The sequence below is a fragment of the Platichthys flesus genome, chromosome 7 (assembly GCF_949316205.1).
Source record: "Platichthys flesus chromosome 7, fPlaFle2.1, whole genome shotgun sequence".
In the NCBI taxonomy this organism is placed as follows: domain Eukaryota; kingdom Metazoa; phylum Chordata; class Actinopteri; order Pleuronectiformes; family Pleuronectidae; genus Platichthys; species Platichthys flesus.
This window is the reverse complement of record NC_084951.1, coordinates 20,782,442-20,797,338: the sequence shown is the minus strand read 5'-3', so window position 1 is coordinate 20,797,338 and position 14,897 is coordinate 20,782,442. Positions and strand designations below refer to the sequence as shown.

The 14,897-nt window shown below is 42.1% G+C and overlaps 2 protein-coding genes across 2 annotated transcripts; both read left to right on the top strand.

Moving 5' to 3' along the window:
- The first annotated feature begins 391 nt into the window (after nt 1–391).
- Nucleotides 392–6,220, top strand: spo11 (SPO11 initiator of meiotic double stranded breaks). The gene is made up of 13 exons (XM_062392340.1): nt 392–507; nt 1,263–1,376; nt 2,120–2,208; nt 2,545–2,611; nt 2,730–2,838; nt 3,134–3,220; nt 3,548–3,584; nt 3,724–3,833; nt 3,960–4,059; nt 4,429–4,466; nt 4,862–4,938; nt 5,357–5,468; nt 6,059–6,220. Exons 1-13 carry the CDS (start codon nt 392–394, stop codon nt 6,176–6,178), a joined length of 1,176 nt encoding a protein of 391 aa, XP_062248324.1. The 3' UTR covers nt 6,179–6,220.
- Nucleotides 6,221–7,072: 852 nt separating this feature from the next.
- LOC133956704 (5-aminolevulinate synthase, non-specific, mitochondrial-like) lies at nt 7,073–11,927 on the top strand. Its single transcript, XM_062391969.1, has 11 exons — nt 7,073–7,203; nt 8,150–8,343; nt 8,479–8,652; nt 8,786–8,899; nt 8,995–9,214; nt 9,299–9,483; nt 10,131–10,310; nt 10,571–10,735; nt 10,831–11,099; nt 11,195–11,357; nt 11,658–11,927. Exons 2-11 carry the CDS (start codon nt 8,166–8,168, stop codon nt 11,816–11,818), a joined length of 1,809 nt encoding a protein of 602 aa, XP_062247953.1. The 5' UTR covers nt 7,073–7,203; nt 8,150–8,165; the 3' UTR covers nt 11,819–11,927.
- The last annotated feature ends 2,970 nt before the right edge of the window (nt 11,928–14,897 follow it).

Here is a 14,897-nt window from a genome sequence, read left to right as displayed (position 1 = left end):
CTCATTTTGGGTGAACTATCCCTTTAAGTAGCAGATAAAGTAAAAGCTGGAATTAAAATACAGCAAATACTTCAGTATAAAAGTATAAACATACTCAACTACCTTTATTTCCTTGTGTGTGAGGCGGAAACTTTGAGTGAATCTGACCGTTATCTCCATTTTCCAACTAGAATCCAATTAAGAAATACTGCATATAATATACTACATATATATATATATTTATTATAGCAGGAATATTGTCTTACTGTGTAAATATATTGGAAGTCTTTCGGCCAGAAGTCAGCCAATCAAACATCCAGGTCTGTGTAAGGTGACCAATGAAATCCTCCGGCGGGAACCTCAAGTTGCTGAACAACACACAAGCTAACAGGCTAACAGGCTAACACACGACATGATGGCTTCCTGGGCAGCAGAAGGTTTGACTGAAATCGGCAAACTCCGAGCTGAGCTGCTGAACGGTGTTCGAGTCGAGACGGACAGACACCGAGAGCAGGAGGAAATTAGCCAGTAAGTTCACGTCCACCATTCACCTGCTCCACCTGCTACAGGAAGTGACGTCCAACTAGCTTGAAGTTAGCCTGCTAGCTTGTTAGTGGCCCTGTCACAAAATGACAGTGAAAACCTACATAAACAGTGCACGGATAATCTAGCTAACCTGAACTTCTTTGACAAACTTTTCATTCTCTATATTATATCAGGTTTATTACATGTCACCGACTGTGGCTAGTAAGCTAGCTGTGCATCCTGCACTAATACGAACTGATCTGCTAACCTTACATGCTAGAAACAGTCAGATTGGGGCAGAATACAAAATTTGGGTTTGTGTCTTGAATAAATTAGTTGACATTATATGTGTCATATATCACAGATATCGCGGATATACAAATAAAGTCTATGTAATCAAAAAACATTTAGGAAAGTAATGACTAAAATAAGGAGAACAATTAAGTTAAGGCGGGAGGTCATCAATTAATATCATATTTATCATATTGAATGTCAGGTAAAGTTGTAAAATAATTAACCTGACTGCTTCATGACAGCATTGAAAGTTCCTTGCTTGGTTTTTCAGATTCTCAGATTTTTTTAATTATATATATATATATATCAGTAATGCTTCCTTTTTTAGCTATAATCTAGCTATGATTTTCCCTATTAACAGCAGAAATCAAAGTTTGATACTTTTATTTAACTTGTTCAACTAACACATGCACTATTCGTGTTTGTCATTTATAGTCTCATCCTCATTGTATCTTTATTTCCAGCAGGGAAATTCTGGCCCGCATTGAAAACATCATCCTAGGAATAGTGACCAGCCTTTCCAAAGAAGAGGCTCCTTTCCTGGCACTGCCCAACAGATCCAGCTGGGCTAACGTCAGGTACCTTGATCTAAAACATGCCCCAGCGTGACAAGTTATCCTCCCCCATCTTCAACACTTCGTTTTAAATAGCAGATCTGTGGGATCCTTGTCGCCTGTCTGACCTTTAAAACATAAACACAAGCAATTCATGTTGTGAAAAGAAATAAATAAACATTTACCTACATAGGTCGTATTGTGGGAGGTCAGGCCACCCAAGTACTGCTTAATTTACTTCAAGAATATACATACTTGAGCGCTGACTGAATTTGTACAAGACGTGTTTTAAGCACACTGCTTTGGCATCCAAAAACTTAAAACTTAAAACTTTGAAGTTGAAATAACTTCCTGGGCTCAAAAGATGACAGAGTGATAAGGAATTGAAAAGGACACAACCACGGGAGGCTTTAATGTGATGAGGCTGCGGAGACTTTACGCTCTGAACAAAGCGGACTGCCTGGTCTTGTCTGGATCAAACTTTGCGTCAGCTTAAAGCACATTCTGGCTTAGCCCTTTCAAATGTCAGAATCCCACAAAAGGATTCACAGACAAATCAGGACGGTGAAGTACGGGGGGGAGGCTTCTCATAGATAGCCCTCAGGGTGTGGGGAATTATAGATGGCTTACAGGTGGGAGCAGGTTTTCAAAGCTGTAAAAGTAAATGTTGCTCACACAGCATGTGCAGAGTTCTTCAATGGCCTCTTTTTCTTCCTTTCTTTTCTACTTAAACCTCCATGCTTTTTTTCCATCGACTCCCACTTAAGTTTTCACAGTGCCGTGGGGCTTCAGATGAGTTCAGGAAGTTCCGTCAGCACCATTAGGAGCGACTGTCCTTCATCTGTCACTAAATTTGGTGAGGAGACGCTCACAGCTCACTTTGTTTCTTTTCTCATTTTGCTTCAAATGAGACTTTGCTGTTGTTGACAACCAACATTCCATTCAGTCAAAAGACAAGTACAGTTTTATTGTATTTCACATGGCCTTAGTTTCGGCAGTAAAAGTCAGACATGGTTTAAGGTGAAAAATTGTCAGAGCATGTTGAAAGAGGCTTTTAAGGATCTGGGTTTACCACACGCATAGCCTAATTAAGAACAGAATGTGTTGTGTTATTTTCACTCCAGAACTTTTATATAAAGCCAGTGATGAATGTCTAGAAGAAAGTTAATTTTGTGTTTCTCCCGTTTTAAAGCACAAATTCTCAAGATCCTCTCTGTCATCTACAAACTTGTGCAGAGCAACTCGTACGCCACTAAAAGGTTATTTATTTTACTTTAACTGATCATAAAAGCCAAATAAAATTCACATGGTTTACAGTTTTCTTCTTGATTATTTGTAAATGTGTTCTCACTAAAGATTTACCAACTTTGTCCACAGAGACATCTATTACAACAATACACAGCTGTTTGTTTCACAGACAACTGTGGACAGTATTGTAGATGATATCTCCTGCATGCTGAAGGTTCCTCGCAGATCTCTTCATGTGGTGAGTGTCCACCTAACACAAGCTAATGTGAGAAACAATTTACATATAATGGGACTGTGGCAGAAAACACACCCCAGACATGAAAAACTCTTAAATGTAACTTCATGTTGATATGTTGGTGTATTATTAGTTCAGCTCCCACAATTATTTAATCATGTAGTTCTGCTTCACTTCTCTTGAAATACCTGTGGAATTGATTTATTTATTTAAAGTAGAATTCAAAGAGTAAGTTTCACATGTATGTGTACTACTATAGATGTGTTTACATGAGCACACATTTATTTAATGTCACCAGTTGGCCACGTCCAAGGGATTAATCGCAGGTGATCTGCGTTACATGGAGAAGGACGGCACACGGATTGACTGCCACTCAAGCTCTGCTGTAAGTCTGATCAACCGACACCAACAGACCCACTGACTTTTCATATAATCTCATATCCATAGTTTGCTTTTAAACATATCGAAAACATTTTCCTACCTTATAAAACAGTTGCAACACATATTTCAGTCTTCAAAACTTGATGCATACAAATAGTCAGTAATACAGTCATAGAAATGTGTGTTCGTGTCACCTGTGCTGGGAGAATATGTGATACAATTATGCAAACGCTGTTCTGCAGCACCATGAGGTGTCAACAACTCCAAAGCAGCAGCACCAGGGCATTAGACAGCAGCACATTTGAATGACAGCTTGTTTGTTCTGTTTTAGGGTGTTGCAGTTTCATCAAACATTGCTGGGATTAGAAGTATCCTTTACAAACGGGTTTATGAGAAGACGTTTCAAAGTTTCACCTCTTAGTTTTTGCCTGTGTCTCCCCTTTTTGTCATTCATTGATACCGATGGGAATATGTATTGCAGAGTCTGTTTTCCTTGACTGACTTCAGATATTGTATCATCTGCGAAATTTGTCCTTGTAGTTGAGAAGGATGCAACTTTCCAGAGACTCCTGGATGACGACTTCTGCAAAAAGCTCCGTCCCTGCATCATAATCACAGTTGGTTTCCTTTGTTCTCACAATATCTTGGGGATTTATGTAAATATGACATTCATTCTAGTGTTGGGGTTCTTGTTTTCTCCAAGATGTTCTGTGAACATACTAGATGTGTTGTTTGTGCGTCAGGGTAAAGGTGTGCCAGATGTGAACAGCAGGTTGATGGTGAGGAAGCTTTGGGACACACTGCACGTCCCCACCTTCGCTTTGGTGGATGCTGACCCTCACGGTACTCATCAAACCAGTTTTGCCTCTCACACATACTTCACATACTTCCACACGTTTAACAACAGTTGACTTTCTTTTCATCTCCACACACACACAGTAGGGTTGCATGTCCCATTTAGGCAGCAGATGTTAGCACCTGTCATATTGTCTCGTCTGGCTATTATTTCCTCTGGCGTGATCTTGTCCAGGTGGGATGACTCTGTTTCCATCAGGCTCAATACCTCTAACCCCCTTTCCACTGCATGGCGAGACACATGTGTAATGCTTTACTTTGTTCTAAGCTCCGTTACACATCTTAGAGGATAATTGCTCTGGTATGTTGGTGATTGCAGCGTGTCTCTGTCTCTCCCTCTGCCTCTCATTTTCCCAGGCATTGAAATCATGTGTATCTACAAGTACGGATCAGTGGTGAGTCCCGCCAATGCCGGTTATTCCTGTACTGTACATTATCTGATGTGGCCTGTTCAGTGTCTCTGTGTTAGCAGTGTGTAATTATGCCCCTCTTTAAGTGGAAAAATGCACCAATCATCCATCTCAGAATATTTAAAGTGACGTGGAATGAGGTGAAAATGTTAAGTGATTGTGTGGCAGTGTCTTTGTTGATCTCTGTGATGTTTGTGTAATCCCCCTCATGTTCACTTCCTTCATTGTGAACATGTGCTGGGTATAACTACGTTACCGGGGTACCTTGCTGATTATGTGTGTGCTTATTGGAGATACACTGTGTGTGAGTGTGTGTGCAGGTTGTGTCACTGTATGTGACTGGGGTGTGTGTGTTTGTGTTTGCATGGGTTTTTCCACAGGCCATGTCGTTTGAGGCCCACAGTCTGACCGTCCCCAGCGTTATGTGGCTAGGCCTCCTCCCCTCTGACCTCCAGAGGTTTGGACTCAACATTCGCTACTTCCTACTTCCTCCTCCTGCCTCTAATTGGGATTATATTCTGGGGACATTTAGATTGTTTGTTTTGGTTTCTGTTGCCGTCGCCCTCACTTTTTTTTCTTCCTTTTAAGCAACTGCATCTGAGAGTATATTGAGTTTTAAGTATATGTCCCCTTGTACAAATTTAGGCCAAAAGGGCTTTTTGACATACATTTAATTGCCGTCTGTACAGTTCTTCCTCTTATGTTAACCCACTAAACATATATGTATATATAATAACTCCTCAATGAGAGTTCATGAAAATGAGAGGAAACGCACTGTAGGAACAACATCCATCAACAGTGCTGCATTCTGCCCGCTGTCACATTCAGGAAATGAATTTGGTCATGTGTAGTAAAGTCAACATTTCATTCTTCAGGTTGCAGGTTCCCGAGGATGCCCTGATCCCACTCACCGAGAGAGATGAAAGCAAACTCAGTAGTCTTCTTAAAAGGCCGTACTTGAGCAGCCAGCCCGAATGGCAAAGAGAGGTGAGCGAGGCGAAAAGTGCACAGGAATTTGTGTGTAAGAGCTTGATAGTGTGTGTTTGTGTGTGTGTGTGATGAGGGGAAGTAACTCAAACATATAGATTTCAGTAGGGCCTCAGTTACAAGATTGAAAGATTTAGCATTATTGTTATTTCCATCTAAAAATGTTTTTTTCCTTTGTCACTTTTTGGGGATTTTCCCTCCAGAGCACAAGAGAAAATCAGATTTATTTGGATTATCATATGTTTGAACCTTTACAATGTGCCTGTAGACGTGGAGAGAGAATAATGGTGTGATTGTTAACTTTGCCCAGCCCTCCTCTACCACACTCACCTTTTGACCTAGTTGATGAAAAGTTAGTATAAAGCTTCCTGCTCCATTTTCAAATAAAAAACAGTTCCTGCTGGTAGTTTACACAGTTCTAACATTTGCTTGTGTGACACACAGCAGAGGAATGTGTGTGATAGGACTCTTAGCTCTCGGGTACCCAGGACACAGAATAGCCACTCTGTTTGGGAGGCTGATGATTTATGCTTGTTTGCACGGTTTCCTCTTGCCCGCCCTGTAAAACGGCGTGTTTGCTCTTGTTGTAGATGGAACTGATGCAACAGACTAAGGTCAAGGCTGAAATACAGTCCCTGGCAGCCATAGCTCCTGATTTCCTCACCAGCATCTACCTGCCCAACAAGCTGCGTTACGGAGGCTGGATATGAGTGCAATGCTGACACCTAGTGGAGGAGAAAGGGAAGTGCTGAAGCGGGTTGGAAAACTAGAGAAAGATGTAACCTTTTCAGAACAACAATTAATATTAATCTCTGTTTGTTTGACAGTAATGTTTGAATATTTATCGATTTGTGTGTTTGTTTATTTTATTGTTTCATTAAAACCCCTGTAAACATGTTAATAAGTCAGAGCATAGTTCTGGTCTTTATGTTCTCGTTGGACTTTCCCAAGTTATTTGGCCCAACACGTTTCAACATTGTTGTTCATGATTGTCAACTACTGACCATCTCAGTGCATGCTGGTGCAAAGTCTACAAGTCAGCAGAGGAGGGTAATGATTTCTTGATGTGGAACTGTGATGTCTGTGTGGCTTTGTATTAATGAATGTAAAACAAATTATATTTGCTGGTCTGTATATTATCAGTTCTCCAGCAGGTTGAAACAGTGGATAACATGTTGTCAGGGAAGGAAGAGGTACAAATCTCTTGGGAATAAAAATTGGGCAAAGTCTTTTGTGAGAGTATTAATTGTCACGTGATGAGAAATGCATGTTTTAATAAGTAAACGTAAGAAAATGTATTCTCACATCATAACAAGTATAAAACCTGTTAAGGCAAAGTACCTCTAGTACTGACCCTGAGTAAATACTGCCCCCCCCCCCCCCGTTTCACTCACGTCATAAACAGAGTCACGTGACTAAAGGGATGAATAACTATATTTATAACGGGAAAAGGTCAGTAGAGCTAAACGTAGCTGTCGTATGTTGCTTATACACGTACAGTGCTTCCTGTTGGACGAGACGATCTTTGGTAATGTTATTGCATGACAGTCGGTGGGCGTGGCTTCGAGCTTGTGCAACATGCTCGTGCAACGTCATCGCAGTGACCGAAGTGCTGTCATTCCACCGTCTGGACTTTTCCCAACAAGGAGAGAAGAAGAAGAACAAGAAGAAGAAGAAGAAGAAGAGAGAGACGCAGACAGACTGAGCAGCTTCAGTTCATATCATCAACACTCAGGTAAGGTCGCATAAGAAGTGAATATAACGGTGTTTGCATGTCACGTGGTCCATGCTCATCTTCAGCAGATTTGATGAAGATCAATTTATAGATGGTAGGGTGTAGCTTTTAATCTGACAACCTTCAGATGTTCTAGAGTCAGTGTTGGCTAAAAAAAGAAAACAGACAACAAGAAGTTATGAGCAGCAGGATACATTTTATAATAACATTTTCAACATAGTTTTTTAAATAATTTTTAGGGGTCAAGGTCAGTTAGGATCTGGAAGCTTCAACAGCAACGTATAAGATTGTATAATGTAACAGGTACCATTACATTTGACTGATGATCTTCTACAGTGACCCAGTCCCAGTTTTGTAATATATGTGCTCAGGTGGGCTCAGTTTTCCCAGTTCATGATTTGGTTTCATCACAATCAGCCAGACACCTCTTCCTCCTCCTCCTCCTCTTCCTCCTCCTCCTCTGTCTTAGGTAAGACAGTTGCACTAGTGAGTCCACTCCTTCAGATGGGAGGCCTCCCCTTTTCCCTTTTTATCCAGCTTGTCAAGGACAGCTGGCTGCAGAGCAGACTGAATGAAGAGGAGCCTCCGGGGCATTTAGCATCACATCGTCTCTGGTCTCTCACCGGTCATAGATTAGTGTGGAGTCAGTCATGTTTCGCAAGACCTTCATGATCTGTTACATCAAGGTGGACTGGGATTTGTTCAGGTAAAATGGAGCCGGTGGCAACTGAGAGAGAGGAAGAGAAAGATATTTTTTTAATTTAAGAGGAACAGGTTTAGTGGAAATTATCTGAGATGCTAACCAGTCCAACGTTGGTAGGAGCTGTATTCGAGTATCTGAACTGTATAGAATATAACCAGTGTTCATTTTTCTTGCCTTGAAGATTCACAGGAAAACTGTTGTTATAAATATTTTAAGAATTCTCCTATTCTCCTTCTGCTTTAGGTCTCGGGTGTCTCAAATGGACGCAGTGATCCGCCGGTGCCCTTTCCTCACCACCGTGCCCAGTGTCTTCCTGCAGCTGGCTGGGAAGTCATCGCTGGTTAACTATGCCCAAAAGTGTCCCGTGATGATGGACCTGGCGTCCAGAGCTCTGTCCTCTTCGGCCTCTGCGTCCAAACCCACTTCAACAGATGACGGTCAGTTGTGAGAATATAATGAATGCACCATATTTATATATATATATATATAACTATAACTGTTTGACCAATACAATTAATGTACAGGATCTAATTTTATTATAATTGAAAAAAAAATTCTCCTGTGTTCTGTAGATCAGAAGCATGAAGTGCTGCTCCCAGGACAGACCACGCCACCTGCTGGCCAGGCTGTGGGCTCCAAATGCCCTTTCCTGGCCGCAGAGATGGAGCAGAAGAGTAACAGGCTCGTCAGGGAGGCGAGGATCGAGCTGCAGGAGGACGTCCAGCAGATGCACCACTTCTGCACAGGTAAGCAGTCACAACAGCCACTCCTGGAATCGGATAACCATACAGTCAGCTGGTTGTGTAAATCATGAAAGTGTTTAGCAAATGAATACCATGCATTGATTTAGAGATAATTAACAGCATGTTTCTTGATCAGGGGAAATAAACGTGGATTTATCGGTTGTGGATCTCATCGAGGCGGACCAGTCCAACACGGAGAAAAGTCTCAATAAACCAGTATCTCACCTGTTGAAGGATAATCTGCCTGAAGGTGAGAAAGTCCTCTTCCTCCCACTGGGCGACAGTTCACAGAATGTCTGAGTTGTTGTTAAGAATCTCATGAACCCTCTTGTTTTCCCCCATCAGCCGTCACATTCCAGTATGACAGGTTTTTTGAGAAGAAGATTGAAAGCAAGAAGACGGATCACACGTACAGGGTTTTCAAGACGGTGAACAGACGCGCCTCCTCATTCCCGATGGCAGACGACTACTCGGAGTCTTTTCATGCAAAGAGAGACGTGTCTGTGTGGTGCAGCAACGACTACCTCGGCATGAGCCGTCACCCCACAGTCACCCGGGCTATTGTGTGAGTAGGCGAGCGGGTCCTCTTTCACTGATTTGTGTTCGCGAAATGTAAAAGTTAACTCTTTCAAATGTTTTGTCCTTGAAGTGAGACTGTTCAGAAGCACGGTGCCGGTGCAGGAGGCACACGAAACATTTCAGGGAACAGTAAATTCCACGTGGAGCTTGAACAGGAGCTGGCTGACCTGCACCACAAGGACGCCGCACTGCTGTTCACCTCCTGCTTTGTAGCCAATGACTCCACGTTGTTTACTCTGGCAAAAATGCTACCAGGTACCTTATATACAGCATTTATACATTTGATTCATGTTTAACAGTTTTTTATTGTTTTTTGGGGGAGTAATCAATACAAAACAATACAATTATACAATTACAGCCTACCCCCATGCAGCAGAAGTACATACATTAAGATAGACTTCAGAATGTATATAAGTATATAGGAATATTGGATTATAACAATACATGTAAATACAACAGTGCTGCAAGACAACACAGAGAAGAAAGAGAGAGGAAAGTTAAATTCAAAAATAAATAAATTTAGAGAAAAATTAAAAATAAATAAATAGCTAAATAAAGTAAAAAAATAAAGTAGGGGGAGGGGGGGAGGGGAGTTTTTTGCCATCTAGTCTTCCTCTGTAGTTGGCTTTGTATGCACTCATAGTATGACAGGAAAAGGGGCCAGGTCCTCTCAAAGTTCTGTTTGGAACCAGTTTCAGAGTATATCTTATTTTCTCCAGTTTCAAGAAGGACATGGTGTCTCTAATCCATCTACTAAATGTGGGAGGTTTTTGTTCCTTCCATAAAAGTAGTATGAGACGTCTGGCAAGCAGAGAGTTGAAAGCTTTTATATTTGATTTAGACGGAAAGGTATAAGAGGCACTTGAGGGTTAATATTTACTTCTTTTTGTTTTCTCCTGTAGGCTGTGAAATCTACTCTGACGCAGGCAACCATGCCTCAATGATCCAGGGTATAAGAAACAGCGGGGTCAAGAAGTGTGTGTTCCGTCACAATGACGTCAGCCACTTGCAGGAGCTGCTCGAGAAGTCGGATGACTCAACACCGAAGATTGTTGCCTTTGAGACGGTGCACTCGATGGACGGTGAGGCCACAGCTCAGCCGCTGAAGTGTCAGACCTATTTGATGTATTCTTATGCTTAAAAGGGAATGTGGGCACATAGAGGATTTTTTGCCTTATTCAGTTTTAACTGATTTACTGACAAGTGCATATATTTTTTAAGATCTTCCAAAGTTAACAGGAAAAACCTTTTACAAAGCAAACATCACATTTCTACATTTGATTTATAGAGATTAATATCACATCATTTAAGCATAGTGTAATGGATTGTGTGCTCTTCACAGGTGCTGTGTGTCCACTTGAAGAAATGTGTGACATTGCCCATAAGTACGGCGCTCTGACCTTCGTGGATGAAGTCCACGCCGTGGGCTTGTATGGGCCCAGAGGAGGAGGCATCGGGGACAGAGACAGAGTCATGCACAAGATGGACATCATCTCCGGGACCCTCGGTATGTGAAAGCCTCTCTGACGATGGGAAACACTTCATAACAATCTCTTCGGTCACTTACAGGCTTCTCTGACCTGCTATGGGTTTCATTTCCAGGCAAAGCGTTCGGCTGCGTCGGGGGTTACATCGCCAGCACCAGCGCCCTGGTGGACGCAGTGCGCTCCTACGCTGCGGGCTTCATCTTCACCACTTCCCTGCCTCCCATGCTGCTCGCAGGGGCGAAGGAATCCATCAAGATCCTGAAAAGTGAAGAAGGCCAGGTGCTCAGGAGGAAACACCAGAGGAGTGTCAAGCTGCTCCGACAGATGCTGATGGACTCGGGCCTTCCGGTCGTCCACTGTCCAAGCCACATCATCCCCGTCCGGGTAAAACAAAGAGAAATCACTCCATCCATCTGTGAGAAATTCCTTCATTTTGATTAACACTTTGCTAAAAATGAAAGTTTTTTTCTGTTTGGTAGGTTGCAGATGCAGAGAAGAACAATGAGATCTGTGACATCATGATGTCTCGCAACAACATCTACGTCCAGGCAATCAACTACCCCACCGTGGCTAAAGGAGAGGAGCTGCTGCGCATCGCCCCCACCCCTCACCACACCCCACAGATGATGGACCACTTTGTTGGTATGCCCACTATCGTTATCGTCTTTAATTCTGTATATGAAAAAAAATCAGTTTTTTTTATGCCTTAGACAAACAATGCATTAATTTGGCGATTTTAAGGATGTTTTGTCCATTTGAATTATCTTTGTTTTATATATATGTGCACAATGGGAAATTTATTTATTTGGAGGAAGTGAGTTAAAGTCTCAGCAGGTTTTAAAACCCAGTGTTCTGACTACGACCATGAGAACTTTGACTGGTTTATACATCTACTTCTACGTTTGTATCCTCACCTGTTTGTTTGGTGCTTGGTCTCCACAGAGCAGCTGGTGAAGACGTGGACCGAGGTGGGAATGGAGCTGAGGCCGCACCCGTCAGCCGAGTGCAACTTCTGCCAGCAGCCTCTTCACTTCGAGCTGATGAGCGAGAGGGAGAAGTCCTACTTCACAGGCCTCAGTCACATGGTATCAGCTGTGGCCTGATGTAAACTCTAAATCCTAATTCTATTCAAGCTATTTATTTTTATTTAAATTAAACACATCATATATATAATGTTCTGTTACCAATAAAACTGTGCGGGTAAAGTTTTAATTTACTCTTTTGTTTTAATTTTTAAAGGTTGAATGTGTTTTATACATAAATCTCTTTTTACTGTATTTTGTGGTTTTCACTTATACTAACATTTCTTTATTGTGAGTTTAAATGAAACAACTACCTTTATTAAGATTAATAATTCATCCTTATGGGACACTCCTTTATCACATGTGGCATTTACGAATCAACTAGAAGGTCAATCAGCAGCAAACAGAAAATTATCACTGATGGTTAATTGCTCATCACTCCCATTATATCTATGTAATTATATCGGGGGGGGGGGGGATATAACCTATTCTACTGTCTGACTGAAATATATATACTCTCATTAAACATCTTACAAAATGTTTATATAATGGTTCAGTTGGGTTAATCACATCTGAATAATCTATCTGAATATTTCACTTTGCTTGACACTTTGAAATTGCAAATTACTGTGAGTATAGTAAACATGGGTAATGTTGGATATCTAGGAGCGACTGGCCAGAAGACGTGAGCAATCTTAGTATTTAGTTGAGTAAAGTGTTGATCCTGACATGGAGGAATTCTTCACAATTCAGAATTCACTTCAATCTGGTGGAAAAATATATTTATGCAGTGCTCCTGGCAAAAAAAAGATGATCTGTCATGACTTGTTGTGGAATGTGAAATTGCATCTCTCTGCAGGCTTGTCCCCAAATTCCATTAGAAAGTGATATATGTGCCTTAGGTGTACAGTGCTGTAGGATTCCTCTCCTGCTGTCTAACACATTACACGTCAAACTTTAATGAATGGATTTACTATAGAATTCCCCATATTGCTGCAATATAGGGTCCTTATTCCTTTTCTGATTGAAAAACCTATTATTACAAATACAGATGCAACAAGTAGCGCTGCTCATGTTTAATCAGCTTGAAGACAGATTTATGGAATCCAATCTCTCACCCCTACATGAAGTGCATGCGGGGACATCCCTGGTTTGGCCACATGGCGGCAGCCTGGTTCTCCCGTTTGCTACTGTGGGCCAGTGACGTCACACGCCTCCTCCCTGTGCAGATGACTCATAGCTGGTGCAGCAGCGTTCGCCATGAACCACTAGATGGTATCAGCTCAGGACAGGATATTGAGTTTCCTATCCAGATAACATGGGAGATCACTGTGGTTGTGATAAAATGCAGCAGAAACACTTCCATGTGCCTCTGAGCATGCGACGGTGGAGCGGAGGAGCATTTTAAATCAAGTGAACTGTCAGATTTATCTGCCAATGATGCAGCGACCTGGTTATTACAAGTAGTTCTTCACGTAAGATAGTGTCAACATCTTTATTGAGTTGATATCTCAATGCTAGTGGCCTGTCATTGTTATTTTTAAAGAGAATCTGCTCCATTAAAAACAATCTCATTACTCCCACATGCACAGAAACATGAATGGAGAGGAAGCTCTCCTCCCATGTGTCTCATCTCTGAATGCTTCCCTCCGTACAGCTGCACATGACAGGAGAGTGTTTGCACCCCCCCCACGTGAAAGCCCTCGAAGCAGCACTTGATACGCAAAAAACCTGGGATACTGCACAACCAGAGACCTGCCCACTCCCACCTCTGACAGAATTAGCATGAGCTTGTGTATTGAGCACACATTACGTAACATGTCAAATGTTGGTGGAAGTGGAGCAGTCAGGTGACCACTGCTGCCATCCAGCTGCAGCTCCAGCAAACTCAGAATATCAAGCTGGGGTGTTCTGTATTTTCAACACTCTCGCTCCATCCTGTGATAACTTAGGGGATTTAGGATATTGAGACATTCGTTACACAGGGGGTCTGAACACTACAGCTCTTTGTGGCTCCTCTGGTGTGATTATTAACAAGTTCTACAATAATCCAGATAGGTGGTGTTGGGAGGAGATGCTCCTGTGTGTTCATCACCCATCCTTTCCCTCATCCATCCTTGTCCTTTGCAGATGCAGACGCTCATTCTCTTCCTTCAGAAGGTCTGAGGGCAGGTCCAGCACCTCAGGACTTCCTGGAGGGGATTGCAACTGCAGCAGCTATCATGTGGGTATGAGGCTCTAGTGTGTGTGTGTTTGTGGGTGTGTGTGTGTGTGTTTAAACTGCTGACATTATGTAGTGGCTGGCTGAAGCAGGTGCTGAAATGGAGCTGTGGTGTGCTGCAGCGATGATATGCTGTGTGTTGTTGTGTGTCTGATCAGGCTGTGGTTGAGAGCTATGTGTGTGTTTGTGTGTGTGTGTGTTTGTATGATTGTGCACAGGTTTAGCTCTATTCCTCATTCTGTGTTAATCCTGATGCTCTGCACATCTGTGTCTCCCCCGCTCACGTGTGCAGACAGATGAGCTGCATAGCTGGATTCCCAGTGCACGCACCCCCCCACCTCCCTCCCTCGCTCTCTCTCCCTCCCTCTCTCCCTCTATAATCCCCTCTCATTCACCTTTCTCTTGCATTATCACACACACCAGTAGTGAACCGTGGCCATGTTTTGTGGTTACTTTCTAAAAAAAGACCCTCATGCACTGCACCATGCTCACGAATTTCCTGCTGCAGCGACCGTGTGACATCTCAAGATGAAAACAAGCGTTTCATTCACTCACTTCACCTCAGGAATAAAGTGAGGATTGGGGAAGGGAGCGGTTCCAGTGGTGTATCGAAATCTGATAATGAAAATGATCATGATGACCTCTGTTCTGAAGTCTGCTGCTATTCCACAAACCAAATGCATTAGGAAGAAAAACGAATGGCTGCAGCCCGTTTGTCAGTGTTTGTGTTCTGAATGGACGATGTAAAGTTATTGTAAAGATGATTATTATTGTTGTGATCTTATGTAATAATCCTATATCTGTTGTAATGTAGTATTGGGGGAATTCTATAGCAGTCGACCACTAATGTCCTATGTGGTAATTATACATTTCTTATATATAGTAGCTGTGTTGTACACTTAAAAAAGCTACTCAGGTAAAGTAAAGAAGAAAATTGTT